At 40.5% G+C, this 26,155-nt stretch overlaps 4 protein-coding genes across 5 annotated transcripts in view; 2 read left to right on the forward strand and 2 right to left on the reverse strand.

Annotated features, from left to right (window-relative positions):
* Positions 1 to 2,004, reverse strand: part of homer2 (homer scaffold protein 2) — a 30,439-nt gene extending 28,435 nt beyond the window's left edge. The window contains exon 1 of the mRNA XM_070827950.1: positions 1,567 to 2,004. Within this exon, the coding sequence (XP_070684051.1) occupies positions 1,567 to 1,571 (5 nt within the window). The 5' untranslated portion in view covers positions 1,572 to 2,004. The remainder of the gene's footprint in view (positions 1 to 1,566) is intronic.
* A 497-nt stretch (positions 2,005 to 2,501) lies between these two features.
* Positions 2,502 to 5,054, forward strand: LOC139198962 (RNA guanine-N7 methyltransferase activating subunit-like). Its single transcript, XM_070827961.1, has 3 exons — positions 2,502 to 2,614; positions 2,871 to 3,041; positions 4,158 to 5,054. Exons 2-3 carry the CDS (start codon positions 2,872 to 2,874, stop codon positions 4,402 to 4,404), a joined length of 417 nt encoding a protein of 138 aa, XP_070684062.1. The 5' UTR covers positions 2,502 to 2,614; position 2,871; the 3' UTR covers positions 4,405 to 5,054.
* Positions 5,055 to 13,629: 8,575 nt separating this feature from the next.
* On the reverse strand, positions 13,630 to 19,269 carry LOC139200969 (BTB/POZ domain-containing protein 1-like). 2 transcript variants are annotated; one of them, XM_070830173.1, is made up of 8 exons: positions 18,666 to 19,269; positions 17,120 to 17,276; positions 15,924 to 16,029; positions 15,640 to 15,837; positions 15,286 to 15,415; positions 15,092 to 15,179; positions 14,584 to 14,730; positions 13,630 to 14,473 (listed from the first exon to the last, which is right to left on the reverse strand). In XM_070830173.1, the coding sequence occupies exons 1-8, from the start codon at positions 19,079 to 19,081 to the stop codon at positions 14,315 to 14,317; spliced, it is 1,401 nt and encodes a 466-aa protein (XP_070686274.1). In that variant the 5' UTR covers positions 19,082 to 19,269; the 3' UTR covers positions 13,630 to 14,314. The 2 variants fall into 2 exon arrangements, with proteins under 2 accessions (XP_070686274.1, XP_070686265.1); XM_070830164.1 differs by having other exon boundaries at positions 15,286 to 15,478.
* A 1,181-nt stretch (positions 19,270 to 20,450) lies between these two features.
* LOC139200985 (transmembrane 6 superfamily member 1-like) lies at positions 20,451 to 25,677 on the forward strand. Its single transcript, XM_070830184.1, has 10 exons — positions 20,451 to 20,708; positions 20,844 to 20,947; positions 21,222 to 21,323; positions 21,410 to 21,509; positions 21,800 to 21,882; positions 22,085 to 22,203; positions 22,405 to 22,509; positions 22,607 to 22,699; positions 22,778 to 22,897; positions 24,643 to 25,677. Exons 1-10 carry the CDS (start codon positions 20,617 to 20,619, stop codon positions 24,832 to 24,834), a joined length of 1,110 nt encoding a protein of 369 aa, XP_070686285.1. The 5' UTR covers positions 20,451 to 20,616; the 3' UTR covers positions 24,835 to 25,677.
* The last annotated feature ends 478 nt before the right edge of the window (positions 25,678 to 26,155 follow it).

The following is a 26,155-nucleotide window of genomic DNA, read 5'->3' on the forward strand; positions in this document are numbered from 1 at the left end:
CAGAAAATTTACGAACCAATCCTTAACCAAAAATGTAAAACATCCACTGGTTCCAGCTAAGACAAAACAAGTAATAATTTATCACTTTAAGCTCTGATAACTTGTGATGGCCGTGTTTCTGACTTTTTATAGATTAAATGATTAACCAATTCATAATCTACTGATTCATTTCAGCAGCTATTGGTTGATTTAAAAAAAATCATATTAAATGATCATTTGTGATTTAAGAAAAAAATGCCTAAAACTTTTGATGGGCATTTTTCACCATTTTCTGACGTTTTACAGACTAAACAATTAATGGATTAAGCATTAGTTTGTAACCCTAAACTAATCCTCCCAGTTTGGGAGCCTGAACAGTGGGTTCGGAGAAGCGGTTTGTTTCTGCCCTCCAGAAAGTATTCAGCTGTCAAGTGAAACTACTGGTTGGCACCAACTGAAACCAGGGAACGGGGAAAGGGAAACTTGTTGCCATGCATCTGTTAGTGTGACCTCCTGCCTTGGATTGGTTGCTTTGTTGCCGCTGGTCCTCTGGGCCAGTTTCATGACACAACATTACCAACTCTTTCCAGCTGCAAACCTGCTGGATGAGAAAGCCAAACTCTTGAGGAGGAGTCAGGACTGTTCAACTGGTTTCTTACATAAAAAAAAACATGCACAGGAAAGACAATCACTGTGACATGGGGTGGCACTATTACACTTAATTACTGAACAGTATTCGCCCAAAGCGACTTTTTGAGGACACAGTGCCTCATATTTTTACACATAAAAGGTGTCTTAATGCTGCAAATGGAGGCATTCAGAGAGTTTATTATTCAGAAGCATTGGTGCCATTTCTAGATCAAATCAAAGCAAACAGGAGTAGGTGCTCCAGAAAGAAAACTCCCTAATGTATGTAGATGTGAGGAGAGATGGTGATTGCATAACTATGGCACAGAGCCACAGAGTCAACATTCACACCACACAGAAGACTGTGGAGACATAAGAAATAATGTACTGTACCCTGTAAACAACTGTGGGAGTACACCACTACCTCCAGCCCTGTGGAGGACACACGCACACACACACACACACACACTCCCAGAAGTACCATGTCCCCTTATTAGTGGGCACTGTCGACTCTGACTCCTCCATATCATAGCCCTCTCAAAACCATATTCCTGCAGACAGATAAGGAAGAGCTGGAGTATTCAAACAGGAATTAGACCAATCCACCTGAATTTCTGCTAAAAAAATAAATAATAATAAAACAGAATAAAAATTCAACCACAATAAGGGAATATGGCATTAAGCATTTTCGAAACATATCTCACAAAAATCGAACACCATCTTAAATTCCCCACACTGGGAATAAATAATCTGGCTACTAAGGAATAAACTGTGGTCTTCCTCAGCCTCTCCAGCCAGCACTGAGCAACAACGGAATCGATAATCAAATTGATTCAGAGGTAAACTGGACAGTTGTAGAGGTATTTTCCCCGTATTTTCACCGCACACACGCAAAACATGCCGGTCAGTGCAGGTGTCATTAGAGGCGCTCTGAAGGGCAGCGCTTTCTGAATTACTCACCCCATTGCCGCGGACTTGAGGAACAACTCCTTTACAAATGTGGGCTCTGTTTGCTGCGGGTTGGGAGGGAAATTATGTTTAAAAGCGCAGTCAAAGTCCACCGATGATTAGCGGTCCAAAGAGTTCATTCCCCCGTCCGCCAGCTCCGAACAAGTCCTCTTGCAGCTGAGAGACAACTGAAATATGAGAGCACTTCTTCGTAAACTCGCTTCACCGGGTCGTCAGGCTCAGCCTCGCAGAACCCCGGTCATTTCAGGAAGTTTTTTCTCTTTGCTTGTTTGTTTTCCGTCTTCGGATGCGCAGCAGAATAAATCCCACTTCGGGATGGCTTCCTCCTCGGTGTCTCCAAACAATCGGCGCTGGTGAATTAAGTTAATGTTTGCGTTTCTCTGCTTGCTCGCTGCGCTGAGTTTCTTCCTCCCCAGCGGAATTGTGTTTCAATGAAGGACAGCAGCAGCGACACGGAGCGGCTTTCACCTGCCTGAGCCACCCACACTTTTCACAAACCTGTGGTGTGTCTGCGGTTCCAGGCGGACTTTCAGCTCATGTGGTCTGAAAACCATGAGATAATTAAAGCCGAAAAGAAACCGACTAAACACGCTGTCACAAAACGACCGACAACGACTCTTTTTTTATTTTATTTAAACGTAGCTGTTACTTACATGTTTTAGTTGAGTGTCTATGATGTCTCTCAGCAGTTTCTCAAAAATTACGTGAATAAATAACGGTTATATCAAATGTATGCGGTTAGCTGCGCCAGCTAAAATATAGCTCTAAAATATGGGCTTAAAGTCGACCGTCTGTATCAAACAACAGCTTTTAACCGGTTTGATATTCTTATTGATATGGGCCTGTTTCTAACTGGCAGGTGACAGCCATCAATCACGTTCAGGTGCGCGCTCCCGGAACCAATAAAACATGTTCTTTAGTTTCGGGGGGAAATATTTCAGCGACGTACTAATGATAACTTCCACGAACGGAAAAGTCACTTCATTACATTAAGTATTGGTGTTGTAACGACAGCTAACAACGTTTACGTCGTCTTAAGGTGTGTATTGAAAGTTAAAAACGCTCCATATTGTGTTTTTTTGTGTTGTGTGTATGTAGCTGTTGGCTAAATGCACGCAGATGTGTCTAGCTTTTGTTGTTCCGCGTGCGGAGTTTGGCTCGCAGCAAACACAAGGCATGTCAGAGCAGACCTGTGCGCCAGGGAATTGAATTTAAAAAAAAAAACATAATGAAATCAATAGCAGTGTTAGCAGCTAGTCCAGTGTTTCTGTAGCCCTTTACATCTGTCTTTGCAGTATGACCGAGACTTCAGAAAACCTGGAGAAATACGAGGAGCTGTTTGGCGACAGATTTTCATCTGAGGACCGTGAATACCAGCAGTATGTGAGCCGACCAGCCGACCCTCCACCCATTGTCGAGGACTGGAGGAGCCGTGGAGGAGGAAACCACAGGGGCAGGGATTACAGGTAATGTAACGTCCAGCTCGCAAAGTGGGTTAATTCATAGCAGGCCAAAACCATTTCAAGGTTTGGTAAAGAACAGTGATTAAAATATGCAGTACAGACATGCACAGTGATGGGTGTGGTGTGATTTGAGCCACACTGTACTAGTTTTTAAAGGTTATATTGCAGTTAAAGGGATATTCCGGCCGTTTATTATTGCACCGTGCAGTTGGGGAATGATTTCATCATTTGTAGAATCTTTAGGCCAAAGAGGGTTGTTTTTACAACAAACTGATTAGGTTTTCATTTTGCTGTTAGCCTTTGTTGTCTTTCCCAAATAAGCCTGACAAACTGGGGATTTATTTACTACCCGTGCGGTTGTGCTTTCACAGATTAACGAAAGCTCCACCAAAACCACAGGAGCCATAATACACCTGTTTTCACGCCATGACTCGTAAACAAGCTTTAATTTGTAGAATATGTTGTTTGCTCCTTTTTATAAGGACACAGGTTTAACTATTTTGACTTCACTCTAACTTTAAGACATTTTATTTCAAATGTAGCCACGAGATTAATTTCTGTCTTTATCCATTTTCAGGAATAGAATCATTGTTCTTGTAACCAATTATTTCCGTTCGGAAGATACTGCCTCATGAAGAGGCAACACAGGAAATGATCTCCGTTGATATCTTGGAGATGTAATTATGCTTAATAGTGTTTCTCTTTTTTTAATGGGAGGGGGGAGCTTACTGCTTTCAGCTTATTCACGTTACAAAATTTTATTGCATAACAATATTCTAAAAATGAAAACTTCGAGGCTACAAGGCAAGTTTAAACAGACTCATGAGTTCACAGAACTCTGTCCCTGAAGATTTGTCTTTTTGTTGCTGAAACACCTCAGCATACACTTAAGTAATAACCAGGTTACTGTTTTTGTCCACTACTCTGATTTTTTTCCATCATGTAACGGCCGGATTTCTTTAGTGGGATAAGAGGTTAGAGAAACCCAGTGAACATAGTTAGATTTCTTGGCTGTTTGTATGTGTGTAACAGGGTCTAGCAGTCTTCTTACATGTTCATAGAATGTGTGCATTAGCACCTGTTGTTGAGGATTGTTAAGTGATATCGGTCTCCATCCAGGTACCAGGACCGCCGGGGGCACAGAGGCCGAGGTTGGGGAAGAGACCGTGGGTGGAGAGATGACCATCATGGGCAACAGCACTGGCAAGATCGAGACAGGGAAAGAGACCGAGACAGAGATAGAGAAAGAGACCGAGACCGAGAAAGAGACCGAGACAGGCACTCAGGGCATGGAAGTGGGTATCCATCAGGCTCCAACCAGGGATACAACTCCCATCATCAGAGACCACATTATGACCGCTACTGATCTCTGCTGTAATCTCTCAGGTGTTATCAGTGTTTATGGTATTCAGTCTTATAACTTGCATTACAATACCAAATGTGGCAATGTGCAACTGTTGATTTATGGGTAACTAAAGGCTGAGGAATATAGCAATGTTAATAATTTACTGTCTGTCATTGTAATTGTGTGGAAGTTTTTTTGTTTTTTTTTTAATGTTGTGGGACACAGTTTGATTGAAAACAAAGCAAATAGTTTTTCTCAGAATTATTTTTGTAATGTGGTAAAATGTTCCACTGACTTCCACTTAACTCTTCCACACCTCAATGCAGTATTTTTTTCTCATTACTTCATTTTGCTCAGCCTTGTAAGCATATTACATTTTTTGGAATAACAATAAGGATGTACATGCAGTTTTCAATACTGGACACTGAAGGTAATATTAGTTTCTCTTTTAGTATTTCAGATATGTGGGCTCTTTTTTTTAAGTATTTGAAAATCACCGAAGAGTTGTTTTGCGTTAATTATTGTGAATTATACAGTACGGTGTTGTTGCAAACGGAGAGTCTGAATTCCCAGAGAAAATCAATTTGTAATGCAACTTTATTTTTCAGTCTCAACATTATGTATGGTTACTTATGAACGGAGCTGTTGACAATAAACATGTATTTTCTTAATTGGTTGTTTTCGTTTTGTAAGGTTTGCAAGGCTCAACATTTATTAAAAAAAAAACAAACTCAGTCAATAGTTGGTACACCAAATTAGATTGCTTTCCTTTGACTTTTCTCAAAGGTCACTTTTTGGTGAAATATTGGATCCTCCCTTTTTCTCTGGCCACTAAAAATCCTTCAATTGAAACAAAAGATAAAAAACTTGTAAAATGAGTTTCCAGTAGACGTTGATTTATTTTAAGGGGTCTTAAGAACATGTTTACTTTTCTTAGAAGTGATGGTTTCAAGATTCTGACACCAAGTGGCCCCAATTGGAGAGATTGTTAATTGGTATGATAGACTGGACAAACCCTGTAGTAATGGTCTAAATGTGCTTTATACATAAAGCAACTTGACTTAAATGTGGGCCAGAGTCTTAATTTTAACCGTTGTGTTTTCAAGATTCGGAATATTCTTGAATATGAATATAGTCCTTGAGAAATACCTGTTCAACACAATCTGGCGTTGCATCTACAACCTCATGTAAACCAAGACTGTAGATTGCTTTGGGGAAAAGGAAAAAGTTCAAATGGGGCCCGCTGCACTCTCTTCCAAATGTTAAACTCTCATTTAAATGTATAAAAAGTTTCGATCACTAAATTCTTTCCCATAAGATCAATTATTGTTTCCACACTCTCCCAAGGAGCTCAGAAATCAAGAATTTACTGAAGCCACATTTCACCACTGTCTCTGTTTCAGCCTTTGTCGGTCTGATCGATGGCACATTAAACCAGATGGCCTGAGCGACTGTAGTGTGTGGAGGAGAAGCGGCATCCACAGTAAACGGCTCAGAAGAAGTCTTAAGACCAATAGTTCACACTGTAAAAAGCAACTGAAATATTTATGTGCATCATTAATAGATTATAGCAACATGCATCATTGGCTATGGCATATGTAGCTCATTGCCTAAAGATGTCAGCGCTTGTGTTTCTTAAGTCTATTCACAGCAGATCTCAATTAAGACACAAATGGTGACTTTGGGCACATTGGCCCACTCCACCGATCGCAAACACAAGCAGAAACACTCTGCATTGTTTTATCACTGCCTGAATGTGGCTTCTATTTATGGCCGTGGCGAAGACAGGGTTAACAGTTCATTTGGACTTCAGCAGTGCAATCAGCTGTGATGATAAGGGAGAGAGGGAGGGAGGAGGTTAGGGAGAAAGTGTGCGGGGGGATGTGCTGAAACTGGCACACAGCGGGGAAGGCTGCCATCACCACTGTAATCAGTTTAGATTAGAGAAACTTCACCCCAGATTGCTGTCTCCACAGAGCAGGGATGTGCTCGACACAGACGGAGGCAGTGAGAGTAAAACAATTTTTATCGAGCAAGAATTATCAAATTGTAACTGTTTAGTGTCAAGGGAATACTCAGGACTTCGAATTTCACAGTTAAAGCAAATAGTTGAACACTTTTTAGAGATACGCATATTCGCTCTCATGCTAAGAGAGATGAAAACGTCTCTGATGTCTTTATGTTAAATGCAAGGCCAGCTGCTGGTTAGCTTAGCTTAGCACAAAGATGGAAATGAAAGGGAACCAGCAAACAAAATGAGCATTGCAGTACCTCTAAAGCTTACTAATCTACACCTTACATCAGCAAGTTTTTATTTTATTGGGGGGCCAAATCATTTCTTTTGATGGGCACAATAACTTCCTGAACGAATAATTGTATTTCCCAAAATGTTGAACTATTCCTCTTACGGTCAGACAGAGTCACATTTCTCACGGGGATGTTTTACAGCTCTGTGGATGGAAGTGTCGGTCAGCCAGTTGGTCCGGACTGAGATATCTCAACTACCGGATGGATGAAAGTTTTGTACAGACATTCTTTATCCCCAGAGGATAAAGCCCACTGACCTTAGTGATCCTTTGGCGTTTCCTCTAGTGCCACCATGAGACTCACATTAGTGGATTTAGTGAAATATCTTGACACATATTTGATGGATTCACACATTCATTTCCCCCTCAGGATGAATTGTAATCACTTTGACGACCTTTTAACTTTTCACGTGGCAACATGCAGCTTCCACTACTAATTTTTCCACTTTGGTTTATAACCAAATATCTGCAAAACGAATATCATTTCGAGCACCCTCATCTGTACTTGTTTTGTCCTAATTAGCATACTAAAATGCAAAACTAATTTGGTGAAAAAACATTAACCTACACGTGTTAAACATCAGCATGTCAGCGTAATGATGCTAGCATTTAGCTCAAAGCACTGCTGTACTTAAACAGAGCTGCCATCATGGCTGTAAACTCTCTGTTTCGTCACTTTTTTCATGCGAACGCATTATACTCAAAACCTGCTTTGAATTTGTATCTAGTGTGAACTTTGGTACGCTATTAAGATTTCAGATGAAAACAACTGTCCTTTGGAGTTAGATGACATCCTCTTGAAATCCTCAGGAGCTCGGCCCTGTGTAAAGTTCACCCAGCTTCCAAGACTAATCCACGGGTCAACATGTTAATCTGGTCCTTTGGGTGCTACAGAGAATTAAGTATCCCTTACTCATTCATTGCACTCACTTGGTCAATACAACTCAAAGCATTCTGATTTCATTGTGAGAACATTTTATATATTATTGCAGTATTCAGAAAAATATCCCTACAACATTGCTTTGTATAAGGATTTACTCATCTACTTGCTGGTGAGGAGATCATGAAACTTTCAGTGCCCCTTATGATCAAGTCCATTGTCTATTATATTATAATTAATAAGCTGTTAATGCACAGGCTTGGAGAGTGTAAAGGAAGGAAAACAACAGAGAGAGCCACAGTGAGAGACCAGTGAGTCCCTTCGGTCTGGTCTGCCGGCCTGTCAGGCTTCATGTGGCCTGTTTGTGACGATGCAATGTGACAGCAATGGAGACAGTGTGCTGGGGGCCATGTCCTTGATGATGAACTCATCCACTACAATCATCACTCTACCCCTCCTCCCCACCCTCCGCCATCTAAGTGCATACAGACATAGCACGTGTGTGCACAAAACACAACCTCCCCACCAACACACATAAAGACACACACACACACACACACACACACACACACACACACACAGACAACACATCCCCCAGCCCCTGTAGCACTCTGCGACCTACATCTGGTGTTGGAGAGAGCAGGGGCTAAGGTTGGCCCAGGCCAGCCAGCCCAAAGCAGACAGTGAGGAGTGTTCATGTAGCGTGCGACGTGTGTGAATGGCGGAGTGCTCGTGCTCTGCTCTTTCTGTTGAAATAAATGCCCCCAGCTTTGGAAGGTACATATGAATCTGTACACCATTGCACACTGTCACATGAACACACGCGTGCACACAGTAAGAGGGCATTCATAGATGCACTTAGACTCAAGAATAGAGCCTAATAATTGCAGCTGCAGATCAGATTTGATAACATCTTGTGCATTACTCATCCAACTGCATGCTCTGTAAGTTAATCATGCAGCCACTCAGGTCATCCATGTACAGACAGTGGACTCTGCTGCAGAGGGAGGGAGTGGGGGGGGGCAAGGGAGCTTGTTAGTCTGATTATATCTGGTGGTACCTCCACATGAAGATGCATGGCAGGCTTTAGTAATACTCTGTGGTGGGGAAAGCATTCAGATCATTTACTTGAGTAAAAGTACCAATTAACGACATGAATAATATACTCTAATGCAAGTAAAAGTCTTGCAGTTTACTCTTTACTTAAGTATCAGCTCAGTCTCTGTCTTTTTTGCTTCTATTTTCAGGGAGGGCCATCATTAAATTCAGCAGTATGTTGCATTGTTCCCATTCTTCAGCCTGCTATGTGCTTCCTGCCAATAAGGCCACAATTAGACTTAAGGATGACAAGCATCATCACCCTGCAGAGCACCTTATCGATCCACCGCTGAATATTTACATTGTTGAATATTAATGAAAGTTACACTCAAAGGGCACAGGCATAGATTTTTTTTTGACTAGAACAAACAAACGTTCCCTTTTTTTAAACTAGTCCCACAATTGGCAAACTGAAGGAATTTGGGTAATTTTATGTTTGACATTTGTCAGGCATCCAACTTCCAACCATTTTGATACTTGAGCTGCAGGCTACAACAATAAATTAAAATCAAGTCATATTACAAGCACCTGAAACAATTAAGCCATCAGTAATGGGTGTTTTTCACAGATGTCATCTGACATATCACAGTTGGAAATTATAAAATGAACAATGGCTGAATTCCATTTAGCTTCTTCAGTCTCAGGGTTGGCTCACTGTCTCACCGTCACGGTTTATTTAGACATTTGAATAGAGCAGAACCGTCGTCAGTGTTATTAATAAGAAAAACACAGTAAGTTGTTGGTGCAGGAGAGAATAAATATGAAAAATATGAAAACAGAGCTCTATGTGATGTTTAAATAATGTTCATGGGAGCATTATTTTGTGTATTTTATATTATACAGTACAACTAGCCTATGGGTGAAGACAGATATGATTAAATAATATGAAAACAATAATTTAATAACAATAAATTATGATTGAGTGAATAGATAAGTAAATAAATAAATCATCTAATATTACACAAGATGTTGGCTGGTTGTGTATTACATTTCTGCATGGATTTTTCATCATACTGCTACCTGCGCTGTCCCTGTACAGGGAGACAGGAAAATCATAGTGAAATAGTAAAATACTTTCCTTTTCTCTTTCCTTCTGGGAACTGTAAAGTGAGAGAAGTCACAAATGAGCAGTTTCACTTGACATGAACAGAGCTCACCACCCGGTGATTAAGTGGCTCAGGGGGGGTTAGTGATGCTCACCACATAGTCTTATATATGTACGTGGTAATTAATTACCCAGCAGCCTTACATCATTGGAATAAAGATTGCATAACTCCCACCAGCTGGACATTTAGTCCCGCGCACACGGACACATTCCCTCATCCCCGCAGGTCGATGCTGCTGTGAAGCTGTCTGGACACACACCCAGAGCTGGATCTCACACCAGAACATTCTGTATAAATGTTTTTAAATGGATTACAGCTGCTGAGGATGTGTCACGCTAACTGGGAGAGCAGAATATTAAAATAAATGAGAAAGCTAAGATTAATCACGCTGACAAATTGCAGGACAGGCTGAACACTGAAGCCGAGTCTCAGGATGACTGATTCAGCGTAGCCTTGGACTAACGCCATTCAGTTTTTGGGAACATCTTCTAAAAGGATTTCACAAACGGAATAATGTGGTTTAAATTAATCAGACTGCACAAAGGAATGCTGGAGATAGAATAGGACTGAATGATGCATTGAATTAATTTAAATTCAACATCTTAGAGGGGAACTCTACCAACTGTGCACATCAAAGTGTGTTTGCAGGTCTCTGGGGAGTACTACTGTGTGTGAGAAAAAAGTTGAGTAAAACCTTTGTGGCTCCAGAGAGAGCTGCAAAAAGTCTGATATATTGCCACAAATGATGTCACTTGACATTAGCCACTACTAGCATCACACACCTGAATCTCTGACCTCTCTGATCTCTGGCAGCAGGTTTTGAAATAAAAACAAATTTTTTAAAAATGAGTCTAACAGTGTTAGTGAAGGGGAGCAATGACTGTCATAAACAAGCCCCAAGTAGTTTTAGTTTATGTATTATTAATGACATTTGTGTGCATTATTCTTCACATATGACTGAATCTCATGCTTTGGAGAGGTTGATATTGTCACGAGGACACGCTGTCTCGGCCTTCAGCCACCTTTCACTTCCCCCAGTCATTTTCTCCTCATTTAACCCCTTCTGCCGGGTTGTTTCCCAGTCGTCATTACGCTCCAGCTATCCTGTTTGACTCCTGCTTTCCTGCTCTCACCTGCCTCGATCCTCTTCTAGCCATCCTGTGATCTTGCACTTGTGGACAACAGCTGACCTGCCAACCTGCGTTCTCCTAATTGACTTATTTGCCATCATATGGTTTGGCTCCTCAGTAATTGTCTGACGTGCTCACAGATTATAACCCGGTCCATCACAACTGTATCCACATTTAAAAACAAACTCAAAAATGTCTTGTCCTCACAGGCTTATAGGTGATTACTGTATGTTTGTGTGCTTGTATGGCTGTACTTTGTTGATGGTAATGAATGTTGGGTATGTTTTGTGTTTCTGTATTCTACTCATGTATGCTGCTCAAATATATGTTTTTTTTTGCCCTTTAATGTGAAGTGCTTTGAGTTTACCTGTAATGAAATATACAATATAAATAAAACTGCCATTGCTATTGCCATCATCACATTCACAGCTTGTGCGTCTGGAGCCTTGTCCCGAATCCCCTTGACTTTTATAGATACCCCCTGAAATTGTGGATTACAAATCCCAGAATGCATTACACCAAATTTAGTGGTTTGGACAAGCTTGTTTATGAAGCCTACAGTACTCCTTGTTCTCAGTATCAATGTTGATTTTTGCTATTTCACAAAAAACTGCAAAGCAGTGGTCACAATCATCAAAAATGAACCGAGGGGTGAATCTCCAGTCTTGTACAATTCAAAACTTCAAAAGATTGTTAAAATTAATGTAATGAAAAGATTGCAAGACAAATCTTTTGAAGACCGCTACGAATGTGATGTTCGGTTACCAGTTTGTGCCAAAAAATGAGGCATGAGAAATGAGGCAACAGGGTAAAAAAAAGTATTTCTCTGTTTAGTTTATGGTAATAAGCGGCTGATTCTGCAACACTTCATTCCTGTACAGTCATTTGTCCTGGGCTGTCAAAAGTCCCCCAGTGTCAGTGCTCAAGTAGAGGACTCCAAATGAGAGGCAGCCCATTCTCCTGCTATCTACCCACACACTCACACACACACACACACACACAAACAGAAATACAACCAGGCACATCAGAAGATCACAAATCAGTGTCATGGATTTGTAATCTAATAGCTGTAAAAACAGTCCACACCCTCGAGTTTTTCCCAATAAGCTTCAAGTTTGCCTCTTTAATGCCTCAGTCAGTAGAAACTTCCCTCCATCATCTTCTAAAATAATCACAGGAAGTTGTGATGAAACTTGCTTTTTATAATCCCTTAACACCTTGAAACATACTCAGGTGAGAGCAGAGGCCTGTCGGTACTGCAGTCTATTTGTCCTCCTGGTTTTTTAGTGTTTTGTGTCTCGTGGGTGGTAAAAACCTGTCTCAAACTGATTTTCTTGGTACTTTCTGTTACAAAGGCTGTCTAAGTGGGCGGTCAGCGGGAAAGGCTCTCAGGTCCTGGTGACTCACCTGACAGCCTCTGTGGATCACTCTCCTCGTCAAAGCCCACTCACAGCCTTGTTTCCACCGCCTTTCTCATATGAATGTGTGGATTATGCAATTTAAGAGCACTTCATCGCTGTGCTGTAGACACAGCTTTCGGCAGACAGCACAACGTTATTTTCTTTTCAATGGCAGAAAAAGAACAGAGCACATCCAACAAGAAATAATCTGGCATTAGTGAGATTTGCAACAGGATTTAGGAGATTGCAGCTGAGGCTAAACTGCCAATATTGATTATTTCAGGTTTTTTTTCTTCAATGTTTTAGAGTCTGATTATAGGGATATGATACTCTGCTGCACTTCTGGCATCTTAAACTCTTGACATTAGTGCAATACCTAATGATTAAAGGTGATCATTCATCATTAGCCTTTTGAACCACTTAAAATTAAGCTATTTCCAACAGCTTAATTAACTTAATTACTGCACAAAGGTCAAATTTATTAAGTAACTAAGTATTTTAATGTGATATAATTGTTCTTTTTACTCCACTACATTTTTTCGACAGCTCTTATTACCATTAACATCACAGGTTAAAATTTTCATCCAAAAGGTTCAATAAGTTTATACATTTAGTACTTACAAATAACAACACTGAATACTGCTTATGTGATTATATATGTGTGTGTGTGTGTGTGTGTGTGTGTGTGTGTGTGTGTATTTAGATTTGATTAGATTTATATATAGTCAATTTGATTTCATTTGATTTATTCATGTTTTGGTGCTAAAAAAGCAGGCATTATTTTCAGACACTACTGGTACTGCTACATATTGCATTGGTAGAGGTGGAATTTCACCATTTCAAACTAAGTACTTGGTTTTTTTTTTTTAAACTTATTTACGCTTTGATCAGCATTTCAGGGTAAAATATTGTACTTTTTACTCCACTACATTTCTTTTACAGTTCTGGCTACCTTTCAGATTAATGTTCTACTTTAAATATGTATGGAAAGCTTGTCAAACGCAAGCAGTTGTTAAAGATGGAACCAGCAGTTTCCAACACTTAATCGTTATGAAATGTTTGTGTAGCATAGTGTTTTTTTTTTCTGTGCTGTCCCCTTGATCATCTCATAACCCCGTCAGATTTACCCCCAAACTGGGAACCACTGATCTGTCCTTCCTCCTCTCCAGTTAATGTTGATAGAGTTTGCATAGCTGACTGTATGGAGTATTTGGCATCACCTAGTGACAGAAGGCGGAATGATATGAGCTATAAATGAATGACTTACCCAAGGCCAACTTCATCTGGAGTCTATAAACGAAAACAATCTTACTTTTGTCCAAATTTTATTGCCAAAAAGCTAAAAATAGTTTTATTCCACCATAAAAGTTCTAAAACGTTCATTTTGTTTCTGTGTCTGTGTTTTTTTTTCACATTTTAGTGACAAGCTAAGCAAACATGAAGTCATAAATTACAACATGTACAACTGGCAAAGTTACATAACACACATGGATCCTTAATACAATGCGAAAACAAAGTACTTGAAGACACCTGCTGAATAAATGATAACAGTGCACAATAAAAAATATGCAAATATTATGCTTTTCGTAAATACATCAGCAAAAACTGACAAAAATAACAAAATAAAATGGCATCGGCCAGCAAATGGTAGCTGTCTTTGTAGTTTCATTCAAGCAGGACAAACTCCTGCGCTGGTATTTTACTGATAAGAACACACGAATAGGACTCCAGTATTTAGATCATTTACAAATGATGATGCAGTTCATGCCCAAAGAGCTTTTTTCCCCCCCTCACACCAGAGCTGTGATTTTCCCACAACTCCAACTATTTCCACATTCAGGATCATGTCTGTACACCACTACAGCATACAACACACACACATACACAGACACACACACACACTCTTTATTCCAAGGGATCATGAGGCACTACTTTTATCTCTAGCAGTCCAGCCCTCCCAGCAGCCTGAGGTCTCTCTGGTTCAGTGTACCTGCATGACACCGTGATAAGTCTAGGTGTAGTAGATGATCTCTGGTATCTGCCCGTCCTCCACTGATGTACCATTGTTATTTCCAGGTGAGCTAAAAAAGAAAAATGTCGTCTTGGTCCCCGTCGCTGATTCCTGCGTCACTTTCTTCAACCCTTTCGTGCCATAATGGGAGTCTGGGCCCTGAGGAGTAAAAATAAGAAGTGAGCAATGGGTTAATCATAACCTGGGTTAAAACATTGTCATGTGTTCAAATTTAGGATGCATTTTAAGGGAAGCAAGTTCAGACTGACCTTTAAGGTGGCACAAGCCGTGTAGCTGACACTGGGGAGGATTTCCACAGGTTCTTTGAACATCACTCTGAATGTGCTGGCTGTGCCATCACAGCTGAAACCTGTGTCGTTCTGCCCCAGTGTGATGCGTTTGTCGCTCTCCAAGATCTACAGAACGGGATAACGTCTTTACTGAACAACAACATCTACCATATAACAGCTTTAGACTGTTCTCATACAGTTTTTGATAACTGACAGTAACGCAGCACACAGTGCTCTGCATACAGTGAAAAGAAATAAGGTAAACAAGGTCAGAGGCAGCCCTTAACTCTTCCACTGCAGATACATTTTACTCTAAAAGAATTATATTATATCATTATATTTTAGTAATGAGAAATCAAAGCATTTTAAAGGATTTCCAGCATCTTTACGCACCCTAGTGAAAAAGTGTAAATTACAGCTCTCCATCACACTGATGACATCAGCAGTGTAAAAGTATTTTTTCTAACATCATTATGCAAGATGTTACCTGTATGTTGACTTGATAGTCAGTGGGTCCATGTATTGAGCCATACAAGCCAAAGCCCACTATGGATATCCGTTTGTTAACATTGAATCTACAGAGGGAAAAAGACAGACAGAGAGAGAAAATGAGAAAAAAAAAATTAACTTCAGCTCAGTTTGCTCAGATTAACAAGCGACCACTGATGTTCTTCATCTCACCTGATTCTGTCGCTGGTACCACTGTACCCCCATCGACTCTCAACCTGCTGGAATCTATTAATGCTGCACTCCTCCCCCCTGAGGCAGCAGCGAGGCCTGTCAATGTAGTCGACCCGTGGTTTGGGGTTTACTGTAAAGTGTAAAAACAGATTTACCACCTCCCGATCGAACAATATTCCAGACTGGGCAGGCCCTGTTGCACAAGAAAAAATATCAAGCTGGTTTCCGTGGTTTGAGTTGTATGGACACATCAGGAACAGAACGAATACGTTCAGTAATGGCTGCATTGGTCAGCAGAGTGTTATAAGAAGAAGGACCACTGCAGCATGAGAGTTATTTTTGTCTTACGCTTACCTGCAGCAAACTCCTCAACAGTCATGAGCGGGAAGCGGATGAGCGGTAGGGCTTTCCCTAGAACCTTCTGTTTGTTCTCCGAGGTCGGGGGAAGCTGCTGTCTGTAACACTCGGCCTCTGCCCAGCGTACCACCGCCCCAAACAGACGGTTCTCCCTGATGCTGAGTGTATCTCTTTGTAGCACTGCACATAAGGTGTCTACGCATACAAACACAGAATATTCACCATTTCACATCCAAACAAGATGTAGAAAAGGAAATATGAGGTCAAGGAGGCTCACATACCGAGGTCGATATCTGTAAAGCCCTCTGCATTTATTGCGTCAGCAGTGCTTTTGTCTATGGTGTCTAGGCAGAGACTGGCAAGTTGAGGCTCATCAAATAATCTTGCCTATAATGAAAGCACAAAAGAAGTCACATAAGTGTCTACTTAGTCACTACGGGCCATTTAATTTACAAAGAGAAAGAGAAGATAATTCTCATCTTCTTTTCATCTATGAAAAACTGTGGAAAGACTTTTTCTGCTAAATGTGTCAGATTAAGCAAAAAGATGTTGGGCGATATGAAAAATAATTAATGGAAACACATCAAGCAGATTTTTCCACCATCACATGATTTGGGAGAAACTTAGGCTTATTGGAAAAAAAAAATCCTTCAAACTTGATAAAAATGTTAATGAAATTAAACCAAGTAAGCAAACAATGCCACTGGTAAATAGTATGGAATGGGTCCTTTGTTTTCTTTGGGTTGCTTTAGGCGGTTTATTGACTACTATTCTTTCTGTTGCCATGTTAGACATAAAAATAGAAGTGGTTTTTGATCAGAAAGCAGCAGAACATGCAGCCTGAAAGTGTTGCTGCCAGCAGCAGAGCGAAACGCTGGACCCTAACAAACAGCAGCAGAAACCAAAAATAGAAAAGCTAATGTCATAAAAACTCAACCATCGATGGCTGGAAGATGGTCTGGTGTGGACACAAAACAAATGGCTTCATCCTGCACTGTTAATGCTGCTGTCTGATATTTTCCAGCAGATGGAAAGAACTGTGCGAAATTGTTATTACATTATTTCCTATATTGTCACAGAAAAACGCACTTTAAAATCAGATCAAGCTGTAAGTGAGACATTCCTGCCCTGTTTTCTCTCATTTCTAATGCCTTAGGTCTTAAAGGGTGAATTTGTGTCTGGCGATGCACAAAATTATTTTTTTCTTTTTTGCTGACATTTGGAAATGACAGCAAATTTGTTCCAATATAGTGGAGGTTAAATTACATTTCATTTGTGCTACTCAAGGCATCAAAATATCAAGATGGATAATCACCAGAAATCAGCGTTAGTGGTTTTCTGAGGGACTATTTCTTTGGTAGAAAGTAGATCCAGTTTCGTTTCAGTTCAGCTTCATTTCTCAAGGCTTTGATGTGTGCTTAAAGCTGTTTAAGTGTCAAGTATTTGCTACACAATAGATGTGACTGACGACAATAACCTGAGTGAGAAGCATGAACGCGTTGTCGGCTCGGAGGTGCTTGGTGAGGAACTCCACACAGTGACCCTCCAGAGCAGGGACAGCGTACTTCTTAGCCGTATATAGAGTCGTCATCACAGTCTCTGGACCAATGTGGACCTCGTCAGAATACAGGAACCTGTACGAAGGAAAGAGGCAACAGAACTGTCAGGTATTCATGTTGTAATCTGCAGCATAATTTGGAAAAGTTTGGCCATCACATTTTAAGGCTGGAAAATCCTGAAGCAGAAACAAATCTGCAGTATGCAGATGGTTACAAAATAGATAGTGTTAATCAAAAAGCACTCATGCTAAATATCAATGCTCCGGACTTTTTTGGTACAGATTTAAACCTGTCTGCTGCACAAACTGAGGGCTGAGAGCTGAGCTGAAATGTCTGGTCAGATTTATAATCTTGTTAATTTCCTTGTCAGACAGTACCTGATTACATTATGAATTTGCCAATTTTAGACTGTATTTCTTTGGATGACACTCTTTTGCAGCTGCTTGTCTCCAGAACATTTAGCATTTGAGATGTTTTACTTTTCTGTTAAATGGGAGAAGGGAGTCTAGAGAAAAAGGTTTTATATCTTAAGGTATCTAAAAAGGTATTGTTTCTGAGCCAACATTAGACCATTGAATCATATTGAACATAATCAATCATTTCAAAGGATAGATAGATAGATAGATAGATAGATAGATAGATAGATAGATAGATAGATAGATCACCCTAGCAGGACTGCAGGTTGGGCATGCACACAAAAGAGTCCAGCCCATGTGGATTTAGACACAAAAAAAATGATTTGATGAAAAAAAAAAGTTGCAGAGGTGAAAACATTAAGGGCTGATCTATTTGAATGCAACTGTGCACACAGAACTTTTTGACTTTTGGCTAAATTTTGCATCAAATCAGGCATTTATCAGATAAGCTTTGTCATCCTATAATAGATATGTTTGTCCAACAGACCATCTTTCTTGGTACGTCAGGAACAATTTGCACGGATTATCATTAGCATTACACTGTAATCCGTTTTGAAAATAAATAAAGGAATCGATCACACAAGATAAAGATTTTACCTCACTAATCTAGACCGTCACAGGGACCAGTCAGCTAATGATTATGATATGCATTATTAAATTATCTGCAGATTAAATTCATTTATGAAAATAGTGGAAAAAAACAAGGGTTGGGCCCTTGTGCAGTGACATCTTCTGTCTTGTCCTGTCCAACTATACCATCACTTTAGACAAAATCAGTCACAAGAAATGTTGCAGACTGTCACAATCAAAACATTTTGCAGATTACTACGACATTAATGTGACTGTGTCTGCCCCACAGTGTACTATAGTTGAACCTAAGTGTGCATGATGATCTGAGAGTTACACTGATAAATATATCCACTCTCCCAGTGCGCAGTGCTTGCTTTGATCCTCACTAAAATGTAAGCTATATATAGCAGGACAGACAGACTATCTACTGAGAAAGCTTTGATTTGGCCAGTGCATGGTGATCACCTGTCTGTCCTACCTGAGCAAGGCGAGGAAAGCTGCCGGCTCCACATCAGGCAGCTCTATCTCAGTCGAGGTTGTGGCCATTCCTCCGTTGAACATGGCATCAAACACGGCACTGCCAGCGGCCAGGACGAATTTGTGGGCCGGTATCCTCTGTGCCTGTCTGCCCTTCCCCACGATGAACCTGACGTCGCTGAGCAGCTCGTTATTAAAGAGGAAGGCGAAGCGCTCCTTTAGGGAGCTCTTCGTCGCCTGCCAGTTGTACATGGGCTCCCGGTGAAGGCCGAGGACAGGCGGGGAGGCGGACCGAGCAGGGCCGGAGGCTGGCCCGTTAGAGAGCACCGCCGCGGCTCCAGACTGAGCCGAGTTGGACGCTGCCTCCTGCCCGTCATGGTTTGACACTAAGCCGCAGCCGCTGCTCCCGGTCGCCATAACGACACACGCCTATATTTTATCCTACTCCTATAAAGAACCGCCAATAACCCCAAAAACACACACCGACCGTATGAGATGCTCTTTGTTTACGTGGTATCCATCGCAGCGGACGCCATAGCTCGTCTTTGATGTTTAGCTAACAGGTTACCTGCTAGCTTCTCCAGAAATGACGCAGGCGCACAATTCCTCCATAACAGCTTTTTTTTTTTCATGGAACTTTATTGATTAATTCCATAAACTAGCTAACAGCGGACGGTGCTATCAGCTGCAACTCTCGCGATATTTGTTGTTAAGTTAAGTTGTTTTGTTGCGTTGTGCGCGTAGTTTTGTCACTATTTAGCTATTATTAACTGTAACCATAACTATTTACCGTAATCTAACCTAACCTAAACCTAACCATGACCACAATCCTAAAACGAAATTAATACTCACAACAAACGTCGGAAAAATATATGAAACAAATAAATTAACAAGTAAAGTTAAATTATACATACTATTTTTTTACGGTCTTCGTTTTTGAATATGTTTATGTTCAAATATGTTTATGTTCAAAATAAACGAGAACCAGTTGCAGTTCACAGAAACAATACATCACATTAATATCATTTTTGAACGTCTGAAAGACAAATTACATGGGGTGAAATTTAGGAATCAACTTCAAATTCCTTTCTCCTTATTGGATGTGAAAAAACTTTGTGGAGTCCTTTTATACACCTAAAAGTTTCCTGCTGCCCATTTCTTTTTCTGTGGATTGGAAAAAGGTTGGTTCATGTCCTACACGTAGGCTACATCCATCTAACAAACACGTTAACAATAACATACAGGCATTGCATCTGTATAAAACATATTGGAAATAAGTGACCTGCCTCAATTATAAAATTATAAACAACAAACACATTGTAGTAAATAAAACAGATAAACAATAATGAAATGTAAAATAAAAAACACATTTCACCCTTATAAATAGCCAGTACATGAAATAGACACGAACATGTAATACATTTTATAACTATATACTTATAGCCTATACATTAATGATATTAACATATTAATACATTTATTTGTATAGCCCAATGAATTTATTGTGTGTTTCAAATTGACTGTATTGCCTTGTATAATGTTACAAAGATACTGTAAGCCTGCTGCCAGTTTCAAGTTTTCCGATCGACCGCTAGATGTCAGAATTTACTCTTTCACTAAAATAACGTAAACAAACCTTCAGAGCGTGTGTGTGTGTGTGTGTGTGTGTGTGTGTGTGTGTGTGTCAGTAGGTAGGAGGCAGAGAGGTAGCTACAAAGACAGAGAGAGAGAGAGAGAGAGGGAGTGAAAGCGAGACAGACCTGAAGGACAAGACAGAACATGCATGCTGGAGCTGAATTGTATCTTGTCTTCACCTTGTTTAAACTCTCTGAGACTCTTCCCCCGCATTCCTCGGAGTATGACTTTCAGTGTGAACATGAAAGTTTTTTGCGGCTGAATTATTATAAATTCTCAATTTTCCCACAAGACCAATCGCTCAAACCCGGTCCGCAATGAGCGCCTCTGCAGGGACCGGGGTGTTTGTGCTCTCCCTGATGTCCATCCCCATCTGCTATTTATTCAATTCCCTCATCTACAGCAACAGGTGAGTGAAAACAGGCCTGCACGTTGTTATGGTTTTTAAAAGAAAACTTAATAGTGGAGCAATAGCCAGCATTGTTTGAAAATTAGGTCAGATTTTCAAATGTATACTTTTTTTTTTGTTTTCCATTGAATTTAGTGCTGAAGCGTTCTTCTTCGCTGGGTGTTCCACCGTCCTCATTCTGGCCATTTCAGTCCGCTTCATGCTCCAGAAGAAGGCTCCAGCAGATCCTCTTTTCTATGGTATGAATTCACAAATGTTTCTTTGCAGTCTTTGGGGAGAAATGTTGATTTAATTTGATGTCATGAGCCTGGCATCAGAGATATCTACACATTAATGGTCTATGGGAGTTAGTTAATGTGTGTGTGTGATGCTTTGGCAGCAAACAATTGTGGGCTTAAATATCAGCATATTATGCGATAGTGTATAATTCAGAGTTTTTAGGAGCCAGTAAAGTGTTCGCTGTAGATTGTCACCCAACTGAAATGAATAAAACGCATGCATCTATCTGTGCAGTGTATGCAGTGTATGCATTCCTCAGTGTGGTGAACCTGATCATCGGGCTGGAGCAGGACAACATCATAGATGGATTTGTGACGTTTTACCTCAGAGAGGCAAGTGTTGTGCTGTGAGTCCTGTTTGTGCTTGGTCCATATGTGCCTGCACACGTCTTCACTGACAAATCCACCCTGTGTTTCAGGCAGATCCACATATCAATACAGCACATGGGCACATGATCTCCTATTGGGATGGCTGTGTGCACTATCTCATGTATCTGCTCATGATTGCTGCGATTACTTGGGGGTAAGAGTCGCCTCTATCTCTCTATCTGGTTATGGTTACGGTTTTAACGTGAGCTAGAGTTTTTATTTTATTTTATTTAATTTAACTCGCACTTTGGTTTTAATCTTTTTATCAATTTATCTGCTTGTTTATTGTTGTATTCATGGTGGTGGTCACTTTTACTCGCTTTTGCTCTTTTGCTGCTGTAGCACCAGAATTTCCCATCAATAAAGTATTTCTATCTATCTATCTATCTATCTATCTATCTATCTGTCTATCTATCTATCTGTCTATCCATGTGGTTTGCACAGGGACAGCTACCGAGCCATTGGACTCTACTGGGTGGGCTCTTTTCTCATGCGTGCCATAGTCTACATTCTTGGGAATGCTGTGGGTAAGTACACTAAAAATAATGGGATGCTTTTAGATGGCTTGTGTAGTTGTAGCCAGTTTTACCCCGTGCACACACTTCCCCCGAAAATAATTGTAGACTAGAATTTAAAAAGATGCACATTTAACTGTAAATACTGTTACTGTTTTGGTCGGTGTCTTTCCCACGGTGAGATATTATTCTGTTGTTTTTTTTTTCTTCCTAGGGAAATATGGGACTCAAGTTGGTCCTCTCTTCCTCCTCCACATGCTGTATATCTCAGTGTCTGTCTGGGCCTGCTTCCGTATCTTCAGCCAGCCGTCCACACGGGACGCTCAGCTGACAGTGAGTCAGATCAGACAGATCAAAAAAACATGATTTAAGACTCCCATACATAGTTTTTAATCGGGTGTTATATGGAAATGCAGCATTTAAGGGGCTGTTCTATATGTGGAAATCCAAAGTGAGCAGATCAGTTCTTGAAATATGACAGTATGATTATTGTTAGTGTGACAGTTTGCACATCATATTGTTGCTTTCTTTCAGAGCATCCAGGAGGCTGAAGGAAAAAGTTTACTCCACAGGCCTCTAGACCTACTGTTCATTATCTACCTCATCCCTGCTTTTGCTTTCTGTGTGTTCAGAGGCCTGGTAAGAAACCCCATGGTGATCAACTTTCCAAAGCGCACACAGCAGTAGATTAATTTCTGTATGTCAGTGTCTCTGTATTTCACTGCCTGTGTTTTAGATCGTACTGGACTGTTCCAGCCAGTGGTGTCAAGCCTACACGCAGCAGTATGAGCCTTACCTGAAAGACCCCTCAGCATATTCTAAAGTACAGGTAAAACAGCAAAACCTTAATCCTAACACAGTCATTGCACAAAATACTGAAGCACTAAATTGCATCCATGCTTGTTAGATGCTGGTGGGCATGCTGTACTCTGGACCATACTACATCATTAGTCTCTATGGGCTCATGGTCCCAGGATGTGAGTGGATGCCAGACCTGACTCTTGTACACTCGGGAGCACTTGCACAGGTACGTCCTGCTGGCTTTCCCGCGTTCTTGTCTGTTGACCAAAGGTAACTAAGCCTTCTGTAGTTAAAGAGTGTTTCCACTTGATCTGGCTGAAGGTGAATCCAGCCTTACCGCACGCCAGTCAAGCATACAGTCCAGAGAAGAGGTCTAATGCCAAATCGGAGTTATCGTAATTATGTGTAGGAGAGTTTTGAAAGCTCTGATATACACACTGGGGATAGATTAAAGGAAACACCTGAATAAATGAGTGGCGAAACTTATCAAATGCTGATGCTTCCATGCACCAGGCTCACGGAATTGTTTAGTGCAAATGAAAATGATATTAGTAAAGCACTTTACAGTTGCCAGATCTCAACCCAGTTGAACACCATGTAAGATAATGCTTTCCACCACCTCGATAAGACCAAATGAAATGATTTAAACTGTCACCTTAAAATTCATTAAGTGATGAAGTGATTTTTCTTTTCTTATGTCTGTCTCGTTTTTCCTTCTATCCACTATACTGAGGTCTGTCTTACAAAAAGAATGAAATTACCTGATCAAATAAAAGCTGTATATTGTATACAAATAAGAAGATATCTTGTGGAGGAGTGTAAGGAGTCCCAAAGACTTGCAAAGAGCTCTGAAGCTGTTTTGGAGGCTTGCCATAGCCTGACTCCCACTGAGACACTTCATGCTGTTTTTTTGCCTTGAATTCGTCATCCCATCTGTATATGATTTACCACTTCATAATAGAAAAGTTCTTGAAAATCGAGTAAACTTGGACTCCTCTCATCAGCGGAGTCCAAGTCAACACACCAGTGGCTCTGCGTGAAAATATATGGTCTGAATCATATACATTTACCTGTTTATGTCTAAAGACGGAAACTCTATAGAGTGGTGGGAGCAGCAGCCAGTGCTGCAGTCACATCTCAATAATACAAAGCAACTATTGTGTTTGAGCTGCAGGCTGGTGCGTCACTCATCGGCAGGATAAGGGCAGAAGCTGACTTCAGACCAAGAGGAATGGTGGTATTGGTGGTATTCACTGATATGTCAGCTGTTCGGTCAGGCTATAAATAGGAGAGCTGATGCCCTGATAGCAGCGGTTGCTATGAGACATGCCATGTGTCACTTTCTATGAAACGGTAACTGGCAGAAGTCTGTTTGATGGAAAAAACTTGAGAATTGGTGGCAGTACTAGAATTTGCTGAGGTCCCATAGGTCATCAGTACATTAATGGGAATATCCACCCAAGAAAAATTGTCCCCTGTGCTTATTTTGTTATTTCACTTGTGTTTTCTTTTAATTATCCCTCCGTATAACACTGTAAAATACAGGCAATGTGATGATATTTCAAGCATTGCTACAGAGGAATTTTTTTTTTTCAGCAAGCATCCAATATTTGGTACAATAGGATTTCGTGCATGGAGGCATAACACAATGATTTAGAGTGAGATCTGTTTGTAGAAGAGACAAAGATAGCAAACTCCACAAAAGATCTTAATACAGCAGAATGCAATGCAGCTACATGATGGAGTACATTTTGAATAAGGGCAACAATAATTGTGTCGAATGAAAAAAGTCGATCTTTCACTGAGGTGGACTAAAACTGAAAAATACAACCCTTGCACCAAACATCAGGATGTCTTTATGAGCAGATTATATAAGAAACCAATGTTCCCGTCAGTGTGAATATACTAACAGTGAAGCTTTTTGTCATCACTGTCGTTTTCTCATTTTTCTCTGTCTGTTTTACCTCGCAGGCCCAATTCTCTCATATCGGTGCATCTCTTCACACACGGACACCGTTCTCCTACAGAGTGCCTGCTGACAGCCAGCCTGTCTTCTTGCTAGTCAATGTCCTGTATGCTGTGGTGCCTCAGGCTCTGTGCTACCGCTGCTGCACCCGACCTTCCTTCTTCCTCAGGCTGACGCCGGCTAAAAAGACTGAATGACAAAGAGTGTCAGGGAGAGAGAGTGCTGCCAGGGATGTCAAGGATGCCAAAATAAAAGGCTGAAGTACTTACAATATACTGCTCTGTGTCTGCATTTATTAGCACTTGCTATTTTTGTAGAGGGAGCTGCCGCCTGTAACCTTAAGGAGGACTAAGTGGAGGCATTGGAAACACAAGAAAATACTCCAGTGTCCCACAGAGTTTGTGTCACCTTGCATTTACGCTCTGCTGCTTCTTTTGAAAATGTGAACGTAGATTATAAAAATGAAAATGTGTTTGTGTGTTAGAAAGAGCAAGAACAGAAAGGCACACAGTGTCACAGTGCAGATGCTTTAGTGCTTTAAAGGTCCCATATTATGCTAATTTCCAGGTTTATACTTGTATCTTGAGGTCCTATTAGAACAGATTTACATGGTTTAATGCTCAAAAAAACACATTGTTTTTCTCACAGCAGACACAACAGCTGCTTTCTGAGCGGTCCGTTTTAGAGGAACAGAACAATCTACGTACTTTGCTCTCGCCTTCGACATCCTCATATTACCCAGATGTGGCGTTAGGGATGAAAAAAACAAAAACAAAGGCAGACAGTGAGGTGGATTCAGGAGATTTTCAGTAGGTGGGGACAGTCGGCATGGTGAAGGGCTGGAGGAGGTCACATGCACAACAGATCCCCATATGGCATCATAAAGGGAGTCAAATCTAAACACTGTTTACGCCCACGTTTACTGAAAAATGGTGAGTTTCAGGGTGTCCAGACGCAAGTGGGACACATATTTATGTTGAATACACATTAAAAAGAGCATTTTTGCATAATATGGGACCTCTAATTGTGTATGGACTCGAAACTACTTGACAATACTTCTTATTGTTGTTCTTATATTTTTGGTAATTATTTTGCTTATAAACTGCTTTCTTGTTGACATTGAGGTTTCTGTGCAGTGGCTGTTGCCAGTGGGTTGGCAAATAAAGAAATCATTCACACGTGTTTTTGTGTTTCATGATATACAGTAATATTTATACAAGATATACTTAGAACGATATTCAACCATTTAAGTGCAGTTCCTAAACAAAAATGTTTTTATCATTCTTATTATCATACTCAGAATTACTTACAAAATGTAAAAGGACATTGTCACACTCAAAGAATATGCAATTAGTTTTGATGCAGCTACCACAGATATTTTTCACTTTCAAAGGAACTTTTATTCAATTGTGCAAGTATCAATCAATCAATCTTTATATAGCGCCAATTCATAACAATCTGGGAATTCAGAATTTCAAACAAAACATGGTACAAATGGAAAGTGCTTTTTAAAATGAC

Source organism: Pempheris klunzingeri, chromosome 1 (genome assembly GCF_042242105.1).
Source record: "Pempheris klunzingeri isolate RE-2024b chromosome 1, fPemKlu1.hap1, whole genome shotgun sequence".
In the NCBI taxonomy this organism is placed as follows: Eukaryota; Metazoa; Chordata; class Actinopteri; order Acropomatiformes; family Pempheridae; genus Pempheris; species Pempheris klunzingeri.

Excerpts from the sequence above, each read along its gene's own strand:
- LOC139198962 (XM_070827961.1), top strand. The coding sequence starts at position 2,872 with ATGACCGAGACTTCAGAAAACCTGGAGAAATACGAGGAGCTGTTTGGC. Across the intron at positions 3,042-4,157 it reads CACAGGGGCAGGGATTACAG|GTACCAGGACCGCCGGGGGC; the intron begins GTAATGTAACGT and ends GTCTCCATCCAG.
- LOC139200985 (XM_070830184.1), top strand. The coding sequence starts at position 20,617 with ATGAGCGCCTCTGCAGGGACCGGGGTGTTTGTGCTCTCCCTGATGTCC. Across the intron at positions 20,948-21,221 it reads AGCAGATCCTCTTTTCTATG|TGTATGCAGTGTATGCATTC; the intron begins GTATGAATTCAC and ends CTATCTGTGCAG. Across the intron at positions 21,324-21,409 it reads GTTTTACCTCAGAGAGGCAA|ATCCACATATCAATACAGCA; the intron begins GTGTTGTGCTGT and ends TGTTTCAGGCAG.
- LOC139200969 (XM_070830164.1), bottom strand. The coding sequence starts at position 19,081 with ATGGCGACCGGGAGCAGCGGCTGCGGCTTAGTGTCAAACCATGACGGG. Across the intron at positions 15,838-15,923 it reads CTTTACAGATATCGACCTCG|ACACCTTATGTGCAGTGCTA; the intron begins GTATGTGAGCCT and ends TTGTATGCGTAG. Across the intron at positions 14,474-14,583 it reads CGGCTTGTGCCACCTTAAAG|GGCCCAGACTCCCATTATGG; the intron begins GTCAGTCTGAAC and ends TTTACTCCTCAG.